The sequence below is a fragment of the Callithrix jacchus genome, chromosome 2 (assembly GCF_049354715.1).
Source record: "Callithrix jacchus isolate 240 chromosome 2, calJac240_pri, whole genome shotgun sequence".
In the NCBI taxonomy this organism is placed as follows: Eukaryota; Metazoa; Chordata; class Mammalia; order Primates; family Cebidae; genus Callithrix; species Callithrix jacchus.
The window spans coordinates 154,615,969-154,628,061 of NC_133503.1; the positions used below are offsets into that span (position 1 = coordinate 154,615,969).

Below are 12,093 nucleotides of genomic sequence, written 5' to 3' on the forward strand. Positions count from 1 at the left end.
TTCTCGTGGGAGCTCAACCCCTATTTTGAACTGTGCATTGGAAGAATCTAGGTTGCACACTCCTTATGAGAATCTAATGCCTGATGATCCAAGGTGGAAGAATTTCATCTGGAAACCATCCCCCTAACCCTGGTTTGTGGAAAAATTGTCTTCCATGAAACTGGTCCCTGATGCCAAAAAGGTTGGGGACAGTTGCCTTAAAACAGGACAAATTTACTATTTTAGTCAGTAAGAAAGAAGTGAAATATAGGTCTTATAAGACCAAAATTAAGGTGATGTGTTGGCAGGGCTGTGTTCCTACGTGAAGGCTCTGGGAGAAAATCCATTTCCTTGCCATTTCCACTTTTAGAGATCACCTACATTTTCTGGCTTATGACCTCCTTCCTTATCCTTTAATGTCAGCCAGAATCCTTCCAATGTTGCTTTCTTTCTGGTTCTCCCTCTTCAGCTACCTTCTTCTGCTTTTAAGAATCCTTATTACATTGGGCCCACCTGGATAATCCAGAATTCTCTCTCCACCTCAAGGTAAACTGATTAGCAGCATTAATTCCATCTGCAACTTTCTCCTTTGCCAAGTAACCTAATAATTTCAATTGTTATAGGGATAGGAACATGGACATCCCTAGGGGGCTGTCATTGCTACCACACTGTTGAAAACACAAAATGGTACAATCTCCTGTGGAGAGGAATTTGGCTACATCTAGCAAAAATGCCTACTTAGTTACTCTCTTTGACCTAGTAATTCCACTTCTAGGAATCTATTCCAAAGACAAAATGGCAAATAACAACAAGAAACAGACTTGCACAAAAACAGACACTGTTCTATCATCTGTAACCGCAATATACTGAAAATAATACCATGTCCATTCAGAGAACACTGATTGAAGGATTGCAACTAGGCAGTTGTTAAAAAAAAAGATCTCTAATATTGACGTAAGATGATCTCTTAGTCAAAATATTAAGTAAAAAAGGATGAACCATTTTTAACGCTACCTTTTGCACAAAAAGTGAAAAATGGAGAAAACTGATAGACACACACGTACATACAATTTGATGTTTTCAAAAAGAAATGAGACAAAGTGACTGGGTGCGGTGGCTCACACCTGTAATCCCAGCACTTTGGGAGGCTGAGGTGGGTGGATCATCATAAGGTCCAGAAATTAAGACCAGCCTGGTCAACAGGGTGAACACTCCATCTCTACTAAAATACGAAAAATTAGCTGGGGATGGGGGCGCACATCTGTAGTCCCAGCTACCGGGGAGGCTGAGGCAGGGGAATCACCTAAACCCAGGAGGTAGAGGTTGCAGTGAGCTAAGATCGCACCATTGCATGCACTCCAGCCTGGCAACAGAGCAAGACTCCAGCTAGGGGAAAAACAAAAAGAAAAAGAAAAAGAAAAAGAAAAAGAAAAAGAAAAAGAAAAAATGAGACAAAGTAAAAACTAAAGGTGAGGGAGGAAATAAAGAAGGGGCAAGGATGGAAGCAAGAATGTACTAAAAAAACTTTTGATTTTGGAACTATAAAATCTTTTACATAACTTCTTAAAAATTAAACTTAGCAATTCTTAAAAACTGTAAGTACACTGAAACAAATTAACACAATAAATATCAAATTAGTGGCATAAACATTTAGAGAAAAGAACTATTACTGAGTATTTTCACTGTTACCATGATATATTCTGAGGGCAAAAGGAAAAAAAGAACCACAAACTGCATTTAATATCTTATTAATAGCAAAACTATTACTTTTAAACTATTATATGTATATATAAGAAAAAGCTTAATTATGTAATTGTCAGGAGGAATGAGGATTTTTCTTTTTTTGAGACATGTCTCTTTGTGTTACACAGGCTAGAGTACAGTGTTATGATCACAGCTCCCTGCAGTCTCAACCCCCTAGGGCTAAAGTGATCCTCCCACCTCAGCCTCCTGAGTAGGAGGGACTTCAGACACACACCACAAGACCCAGCTAATTTTTTTTTTTTTTTTGGTAGAGATAGGGTTTCACCATGTTGCCCAAGCTGGTCCCAAACTCCTGGGCTCAAGCGATCTACTTGCCTCAGTCTCTGAAAGTGCTGGGATTACAGGCATGAACCATGTTTCTGGCCTAGAAATGAAAATTTTCAACAAAAACCAGAAACAATACATATATAAAAATCCGAAAAGCTAAATAAAAACCCTGTGATATTAATTGTACTGGAAATCTCAGTATAAACTCTATTTTTTATAAAAACAAAGACTTCCTAGTTCTTTGTATTGTAAAAACCTAAAAGCGGTGAAATCTAGTAGCACCGTGTACCCTAAATACAAAATAACATTTTTCACTCTAAGAAACTGGAGACTCCTTAGAGATATGGCTGATTCCAACTCTGGCACTGAAAGTATAGCGAGTCCAGAAAATCCAGAAAGTACCTAAGCTATCAAAGACTGATGATGTCTTATTGAAAAGACACAAGAGCCAACCTAAAGAGCGCTCACTGATCTAAGATTGGAAATCCAAGTTTCAAAAAGACATAATGGAAACAACTCAAATGTCCAGTAACGGAGGTATAAACAAATATGGTATATCCATAAAATGGAATACTATTCAGCAATAAAAACAAACTACTGGTATACATCACGACTGAGTCTCAGAAACACTATGTTGAGTAAAAGAAGCCATATAAAAGGAATACATATTGTATTTAAACAAAATTCTAGAAAATATAAGTTCTACAGTGACAGAAAGATAAGTGATTATCTGGGGGCCAGGGTGGAGATAGGGATGTACTAAAAAGGGTCACAAAAAAACTCCTAAGGGTGATGGAAATATTTATCTTGATTGTGGTGGTTTATTGCACTTCAAATATACTCCAATAAGAGAGAGGTAGATAGGAAGGAAGGAAGGAAGGAAGGAAGGAAGGAAGGAAGGAAGGAAGGAAGGAAAGAAGGAAGGATAATAAGCGCAAAGGAGTAAAACATCAAATATATATAAATCCACTAATTCACCAAGAAACTAAACATAATCATACACCCATGTTAGTCACCAATGAAACTTTCTTAGGGCACAATTCATTTCTTTAAAAACTGATAAAGGATCAAGCATTTATCCTGCCTTTTCTTTATGAAGTGTATTTCAAGGTAAAGAAACAGCTGATGAGACAATGCCTTTTTTAATAGGTGGATTCCAGGTAATAAATGCAGAAAGAAATGGTAAAAACAGAAAAACAGATAATTGCCTAGAACCATTATTGGTGCTAAAGCCATCATGTGAAAGGTTGCTGAGGAATCAAGGTGACAATATTTTCACCAACTTGTCAATCTGAGAACAGTAGACATTCTGACATTATGATGTAATGAAATAGGAAATACACTATGAAGTACTTTTATCTGAAACAACTGAACCTGAATCTAATCAAGCCACTAGATCAGAGCAGTCCAGTATATATACATACATAGATAAGCTCCAAGCTGCATATGTAATTTAAAATTTTCTAATAACCACATTTAAAAGGTAAAAAGAAACTGTAAATAAACTTTAATACCTTTCATTGAACCCAATATATGCCAAATATTATTTCAATTATAATCAAAATTTAAATCAAGGAGATATTTTACAATTTTCATATTAACTTTTCCAATTCTGGTATGCATTTTACACTCACCAAAAATCTCAATTCTGACAAGTCATATTTTAAGTGCTCAACAGCTATGTAAGGATAGTGGCTACTATGTCACAAAATGCAGCTCTAGGAATGAGGACAGTTTACAGAAAATACTTGAGGATACAAAAGCAAGTTAAATGACAGCTGAAGAAAGCAAATCCAGGATGTGGGAAACACCACAGGACAGATGACCTGGTTTATTCCCTCACTCATCCCTCCAAAACAGAAATCAAGGGCAGAAGGAAAAAAGAGGGAGGCTGTTGCAGCATAAATACTTAAGGGATATAACAACCAAAACAGTGTAGGGGTTTGTCTGACTCCTGATTCAAACACAAATGATCAAAAAACACCCTTGAGACAATTGGGGACATCTCACTGCAGATTCAGGATTCGATGATATTACTGTCAGTTTTGTCAGATAACATGAATACTGAAATATTTAGGAAGAAAAAAAGATGACTTGAATTTTATTTTTTTAAAAATGTAGGAATAGATTGATCATGACATGATATTGGTCAACTGAGTTATAGGTATATGAAGCTCTTCATACTGTTTTATATATAACATGCATAGTTTAATTAATAACTGTCATAAGGTGTTTTTTTTTAAGTGCTCACTGGCTGGGCACAGTGGCTCACCCCTATAATCCCAACATTTTGAGAGGCCATGGTAGGAGGATTGCTTGAGGCCAGGAGTTTGAAACCAGCTTGGGTAACATAGTGAGACACCTCATTGCTACAAAAAATTTTAAAAATTAGCCAGACATGGTAGTGTGCACCTGTACTCCTAGCTATTCAGGAGGCTGAGGTGGGAGGAATGCTTGAGGCCAGGAGTTTGATACTACTGTAAACAATTTTTTTAAAAAGCATCCACTTGGTCTAGAATACTAAATAAAGGGCAAGTCCCTCTACGATTTGCCCTGCTATGTTACACAGATCAGCTAAGAATCACACTATGCATAATGTTAATATGGCCATTGCAATTAGGCAAATAAGATTTTTTTTTTTTTTTTAAACAGAGTCTCACTCTGTCATCCAGTCTGGAGTGCAGTAGCATGATCTCGGCTCACTACAACGTCTACCTCCGGGGTTCAAGCGATCCTCCTGCCTCAGCCTACTGAGTAGCTGGGATTACAGGTGCCTGCCACCAGGCCCGACTAACTTTTCTATTTTTAGTAGAGACAGTTTCGCCCCGGTTTCGCCCCATTGGCCAAGCTGATCTCAAACACCTGACCTCAGGTGATCCGCCCACCTTGGCCTCCCAAAGTGCTGGGATTAGAGGAATGAGTCTCCGCTTCCTGCCAGGATTTTTGCTTAAAAATAACTAGAAAAATACTTTGCAAGAAGAAGTGTTGGTAGTAAACAAAGCCCTATACGCTACTACTATTCTATGTTTTATTTCTCTTTTCTAATATTCATTTCCTACTTAAAATGTAAATTCGATTTTTATTTCCTCTTTTCACGAGGTTGTCAAACAGCTTACCCCAACTACGCTGCAAATCAAACTCATTTTACCCTAGCAATTTTGAGGTAAAGTATATACTAACATGGTAAATTATATATGTATTATCTTCAGAACATCATAGTTGCCCATTCAAACACTCTAGCAACTACTATTATTTCCTGTCTTGAAAAAAATAAAAATAATTGGTCCTCCTTTTTCATTTTCTCTGAAAAGGTTCCCCAAACTCTCCCAATCCAACTCAATGAGAGTAGACTATTTTTCCACTTTTTCCACTTACTTATGTGACATTTCACACTCCAGATTTTTCTGTTATCTCCGTAATCTCTCATTTAGGCTTATGCACCCTCTCCACAAGTTCTGTGTTAAGTGTCACTTACTTTCCCACAGGGATCTCCACCTCAAGGAGACCAATTCAAATACATAGCTCCAGTCCTGGTCTCTCTCCAAAACCCTATTAAAACCACCCAGTGGACATATTCCTATGAATATACTACTACCACTTCACATTGTCTCAAGCCAAATTGATTTTATCAAAACCTCTAAATGCCCTATTTTTTTCACCCTAACATGCAAATTAAACATCTTTTGACTTCCTTTCCCTTGTTCTCCTTAATCAATGAAGTCCTGTCCATTTTTTCCTTAACATGTTCCTTTTCATTCCTCTGCCACAACCTGAGTTGAGGTTCTTTTCATCTTTACAACCAGATAACATAATTTCCTAATTTACTTCTTCTTATGAGTGTCTATCCTCTTTCCCTACAGTATTATAATACTCTGCCATCCACTGCCAAATGAATTTTCCTAAACTATCATTCCACTTATCCAACCTTGTTCAACAGGGTTTTAAAAATGAAATCTAAACTCCTCTGCTTGATATTCAAGGCCCTTCGTAATCTCAAACCAATGTATTCCCAGTTTTATCTCTTGTAGCCCCTAAGCGAACAGTTCCTCTTGCCCAATTTGTGCTCCTAAAACAAAAAAACTTAGCACTATTAACATACAATTTCCTCATCTCAGAATATCATCTTGTATGTAAGCCTTCCTGAAAGTCACAAATAGGTATCTCCCTTTCTTGAACTTTTATAGCACTTAACTGTAGATACCATTTAAGTCTATCACTTCCACACCTATACTGTACCTCTTTAATATGTACCTGTTCTATCTCTTCCCCTACACCGAAAACTCCTTGAGAACAACATCATGTCTAAACAGTCCTGTATACTTTCTGGTTGCTGTATGCATCAGTCTAAACATATGGGTAGGATCCATAATTTTTTTTCTAATAAACTCACGATAGCTAGCATTTATTACTGATAGCTAGTTAAGCACCGTTAGGCACTTTACACGAACATCTCATTTAATCCTCACAACACAACCAGTAGTAGGCACTATTATCTCCATTTTACGGAAGAGAAAACTACATCTTGGAGATTAAATGTCCCTTCTCATGTTACTATCTGCCCTTTCCTCTCCAAATCAATTCAAATCATTTGTTTCTAAACTTTTCCACCCTTTACTCAACTAATCATTCGTTTTGTTTATTAGCAACTATGTGCCAGGTGTTGTGCTGGTGCTTTGGGTACAGAATCCAGAAGATAGCCGCGAAGAAGGGGATGGAATCAGTAACAATGACGTAAGGGAAGTGAAGCAGACCCTCACGCTGCCTGCAGACACCAGGAAACGCCAAGACCCGCGCTTCATGAAACCAACACTATTTCGACCTCTCCAACTTTTTTCTGGAAGCCCTTCACTTCCCAACGCCACTCAATGTACACTTCACTTTCTCGTGCTCTTCCTGAGAGCAGTGTTTTCTTCCTTAAGCACCGAGGAGGAAAAAAATAAAAGCAACAACTAGAACATCTTCCTTACCCTGCCTTGTCTGCAGACCCTGGAGGCCCCTTCCACTTCCCTTTCTCCTTTTCCTTGTCTTTTTTGGTTCCCTCCGTAGTGGTCGAATCGCCCTCGAACACGCTGAACAGCTCATCTCCGAATGCGTCCGCCATCTTTCAGAGCCGTGAGCGTGAATCTCCCTCCTACCCACGATGCCCTGCGACCACACAGACGGTGACGTCCCGTGAAGGCTCAACAGTGGCCCGCAGGAGACAAAAGTAGTCAAGTCGGACTGCCGACGAAATATTCCACAGACGTTTTTTGTTTTCTGCTTTCCTTTCCTTTCCGACTTAAAGTGGGTAAGCTGCTTAGTGGCTAAAGACCGAGAGCGGCGAGCTGCAGGCCGCTGGCGACTCAAGGAGGCGGAGCCTGCTGAATTAGACCAATTGCGAGGCAGCGGTCGACCCGGCCCAAGAAGCCCGGATCGAAGCGCAGGGTGGCTGTCCCGGAGCCGGGGAATGTAAAGAACCCTCGTTGACTGTGCAGTGATAGCGCCGGGCCCTGGGCCGCGAAGGATCTTCTGCCACAGCAGCAACATGGGCGGCAAGAACAAGAAACATAAGGCTCCGGCAGCCGCGGCGGTCAGGGCCGCAGTGTCTGCTTCCAGAGCTAAATCTGCAGAGGCTGGAACTGCCGGGGAGGCCCAAAGTAAGAAGCCCGTGTCCAGGCCGGCGCCCGCCGTCGCTGCGAGCGCCAGGGAGCCCCGAGTCAAGCAAGGTACGAGGGATCCCCCAGCCTCTGGCTGTCTGACCTGAGACCTTGCTGCTTGTCCTGAAGAAGGGGCCTTAGAACCCGGGAGGAGCTTCGGGCCCAAAATTTCTATCTCCAACACTAGAGCTGCTAGCTCCCCATGGGTTGGTTTTGGTTTAGATTGGTCTAAGCTCTTTGGGCCTCCAAAATTCTGACAGTAGCCCTGGTGCAGCCTGGCATTTCCCTTTTAACTCACCTTTTCCCTTCTTCCATAAACAATTGCATTAGCTCTTATTTCAGCAGGGACCCATCCTGAGAACCCTCTCAGCCTGCTAGGGCGATGCAATAGTACTGACTGGAGTTCCTGACGTCCTGGTGCCAGCCAGCCCCATTTTTTGTCTGTTATTCATGTCATTTTTAGCAACAATCTAGTGTTTCCATGTGTTCTGGAAAAATCAGTACTTAATAAAAATTACAATGGTTACACACTGGTTACATGGTGTAGCATATTGTAAAATTGTTGGCGCTGGTTTCTGCAGCCATGCATTTTTGCTTGCTGTACAAATTGGTTTGACAAGTGAACTTGTAGATGGCCGATTTCTGCTGCAGACGAGCAGGCCACTGTTACGGTTTAGTTCAAAAGATGAATAATTATATTCTGTTGTGTTCTGGTCGGGTTGTTTGCTTATACTTATTGAAATATTAAAGAAATATATGCTGAGCATTTGTGTGTATATTCGCAAATATTTACTATGTATCTGATAAAACGTGAGGACTGTGATGAGCAAAGTAGAGAAATCACCTCATGGAGCTTGCCAGTCTAATATCAGAGAGAGCATTAACTGATAGATAACCCAGACAGACATATACATTGCCTTATAATTGATAAGTGCCACAAAGAAAAGCCTGAGAAGACAGTTTAACAGGGTAATCTAATTTTTACTGGGGATGAGCAGGTATCATCTCTGGAAAGGTAACAGTTAAGCTGAGATCAGGAGGATGAAAAGGAGTGAAGCATGGCAGAAATTAGTATTCCAGGCAGAGGTAATGAACATCATGTATAAAAATCTTGAGTCAGGAAGGAGATTGGGGCTCTGGAAGAATTCATAGAACATAAAGCATTGCCAAAGGAGGAAAAGAGATGTGACTAAAAAAGTAAGCAGTGGGCTGGGTGCAGTGACTTATGCCTGTAATCCCAGCACTTTGGGAGGCTGAGGCGGGCAAATCACGAGGTCAAGAGATCAAGACCATCCTGGCCAACATGGTGAAACCCCGTCTCTACCAAAATATAAAACTTAGCTGGGCATGGTGGCGTGCGCCTGTAGTCCCAGCTACTAAGGAGAGTGAGGCAGGATAATTGCTTGAACCTGGGAGGAGGAGGTTGCAGTGAGCTGAGATCACGCACTGCACTCCAGCCTGGCAACAGAGCGAGACTCTGTCTCAAAAAAAAAAAAAAAAAGTGGGCAGGTACTAGACGTAGAAGGTTGAAACAGTTCTTTGCCCTACAATTTATTGTATTTTAGCTACAGAGTTAGTATGCTTGTAATTATAAATACATAGAATTTCTCCTTGACAACTATGGCAGTTTTACTCTGTGGATCAGCCTCTTTTTTACTTTTCCTATGTCTTTTACTGACATTCTGTTTGAACTTTCTGGTGGTCATTTGTTGTATTCTTTGGCTTTCCCTTCCTCCAGCCCCAAAAATGTGACCCTTTCTCAAGGTATCAGTCCATGACAGTGTAGTTCGCTCCTAAAGCCCTTCTAGGAGTGTTCATCTATTTCCGTTACTTCTGTCTTTTCATTTGTAGATGGCCTGTCCTCCAAGCTCAAACCGGCAATTTCTACATTTACTTGGCTCCTTTGACCCTATTTTTTGCAAGCATCTCAAGTTTAACAGGGCTAGTACTAAACTACTCTTCTTTGCCCAAACTAACTTTTCCTTCAACTTCCTTGTTTTTGTTTTTCAGTATTTCCCTTTTCATTTGTGTGAATTACACCCTAGTCTAGGTAGTCGTGAATTCCTGGAATACCAACGAAGTCTTTTAATGGACTCCATAGCTTTGCTCCTTTAGCCTCTTCCAGTTCGTCCAGCAAGCATATCAACATCAGACTGATCTTCCAGAAATGCTGCTTTGGTCGTAGCACTTCCCATTTCTTCCATGGCATCCTCACTGACTTGGTAATAAAATCCAAATCATTTAGCTGGCTTCTAAAACTCTCTTTCTAGCCTTTTTACTAATTCCTCTATTTAACTATAACAAATCTGGTGTGTTTTTATTTCTCCAAATGGAGCTCTTGACTTTCTCCTTCCTCATATTTATTCTTGCCATTTTTTTCTTCATGAAATGCAATCTATCCCTAACATCATCTACCAAAACCTTAAAATAGCCATTTCAGATATCAACTCCTTTTTGAATTTTTTGTGCTGTTCACAACTTATGTATCATAGTTGTTTAAACCATTCTTTTGATAGTTAAGTCTTGCCTTATGGTATGTAAAGAATTACACATTTTATATATCCTACACAGTTACAGGAGTTAGGAACTGTTTTATGGATGTGTATTAACATATCCCCAGTTATCTACTCCAGTGCTGTGCATATCGTCATGAAGAAAATGTCTTAGGTAAGTGGTAAGGAAAGTTCAAAGGAATTATTAAGAACAAGAAATCGAGAGAAAAAAACTAGAGGTTATCTGCTAAATTTGTACATAACTTTTAGGTTTACTTTTAATGTATAACATATAATAAACCTATTTTGGAGGAAAAAGTGGAAAAGTACTCTATGTAGTTCTTAATGTAGATGTAATGGTTCTACTCTACTTCTGTCCCTCCTTGTATTTACAGTTTGAAGGATTGTACACAGCACAGCTGGTCAAAATTGTCCTCTATTATAGAGGTACAAAATCACCAAATGGCTTGCACAATTTGGGGTATTCTTACCACTCTTGTTTTTTTCATTTCATCTGTTTATCAAAAAATTTTTGAAGAGGCTGATTAGGGAGGAGGGAGGGAGAGGTTCAGTATTAAATAGGGTAGTCAGGGAAGGAAGGCATTATATAAGAAGGTGACATTTGAGCAAAGGAGGTGGGTAAAGTAATTACACAGATGACTAGGTAAAGAGCCTTCTGGGTAGAGGGAACAGAAAGGCCTTGACATGCAAACCTGGAGTGTTCTAGGAATAGCAAGACCTTTGCCCATCTTTCTTTCCCTGTCCTCCCCTTTGCCTTTCTTTCTTTCTGTTCCTGTGCTTTTGCCTTAGAAGTGCCACTTCCTTAGCCTAATTATAATTATCTAAGCTGCTTTATAATGGTATGACCGAGACCAAAATAAGAGGTTCAGTAATTTAAGTTTTCTTTTCCAACCAAGAAGCTTGTGATTCTGAAAAATCCTTGAACCTAGTTGAGGCTTAAAATTTTAAGAGGGGAATAATAAAGGATGTCCTAAATTTATAAAAGCCATCATAAATTTTTTTTTAAGGGTCACCAGAATACAAAAAGTGCTATGAGGAACAGAAAATAGTGACTTGGTAGAGATTAGATGGAGGACAGGGGAAGGGGTCTATTTTGGTTTCGAATAGGAATAGTTTCCCTTAGAAAACATTTAAACTGAGATGATCTGCAGAGTATTTGCAGCAGCAGGCACAATAAGCCTAAAGACCCTAAGGTGGAAACAAGCTTGGTAGGTTGTTAAGAAGATAGTTCTGTGTGACTGGAATGAAGAAAGGAAGTGTTAAAATGTGGCTGGAGGTCTGGGAAGGAACCAGAACAAGTGCAATGGGAAGTGGGGACCAGTGTTGGTATTAAGTAGAGGAGAAACTTTGGCTGGTTTTTATTTCAAAATAATTAGTCAGGTGGCTCTGGCAGTGTGTACTTCCTCACAGGCCTTAATTGCTCAGATTACATCAATTCACCCTCATCTATTCTCTTGGCACTCTGCACTTCCCCTTCATAGCTTATTTGAGTAATTAGTTGCTTACTAATTATTTACTCTTCCAGAATATAAGCCCCATGAGGACAGGGACTGGATCTGTTTACTGCCAGAGTCCCTGTTTGGGTCCCTCGCCTGATAAACCTTTCTGCAGATGTACATACTGTTGATCAGAAGGGAATCAGAGTGCTAACAACTCAAAGTGAATGTCTTGGTCATAGTGGGTCATTAGCATTGTTGTTTCCTTTAAAATACAGTATAAAAAGAATATGTAGCAAAATATGTAGCGAAAAGAATATGTAGCGAAAGAAAAGCATATTGGGCAATAAGAAACTGATACTGGTTGATATCCAAATATATATATATCAAATATATATCAAAATATATATATATATTATATATGTAAAATATATATATAAATATGTATTTTTTTGAGATGGAGTTTCACTCTTGTTCCCCAGACTGGAGTGCAAAGGT

The 12,093-nt window shown here is 39.5% G+C and overlaps 2 protein-coding genes across 3 annotated transcripts in view; one reads left to right on the top strand and one right to left on the bottom strand.

The window, feature by feature from the left end:
* MTREX (Mtr4 exosome RNA helicase) overlaps nt 1–7,139 on the bottom strand; it is a 110,830-nt gene extending 103,691 nt beyond the window's left edge. Inside the window, exon 1 of the mRNA XM_002744961.6 lies at nt 6,978–7,139. Coding sequence (XP_002745007.1) covers nt 6,978–7,111 — 134 coding nt within the window. The 5' untranslated portion in view covers nt 7,112–7,139. The remainder of the gene's footprint in view (nt 1–6,977) is intronic.
* Nucleotides 7,140–7,424: 285 nt separating this feature from the next.
* DHX29 (DExH-box helicase 29) overlaps nt 7,425–12,093 on the top strand; it is a 55,830-nt gene continuing 51,161 nt past the window's right edge. For both annotated transcript variants that reach the window (XR_013532308.1, XM_002744966.6), the window contains exon 1: nt 7,425–7,715. Coding sequence is in view for 1 of the 2 variants with exons in the window: in XM_002744966.6 (XP_002745012.3) it covers nt 7,535–7,715 (181 nt within the window). In the remaining variant the exon portion in view is untranslated. The remainder of the gene's footprint in view (nt 7,716–12,093) is intronic.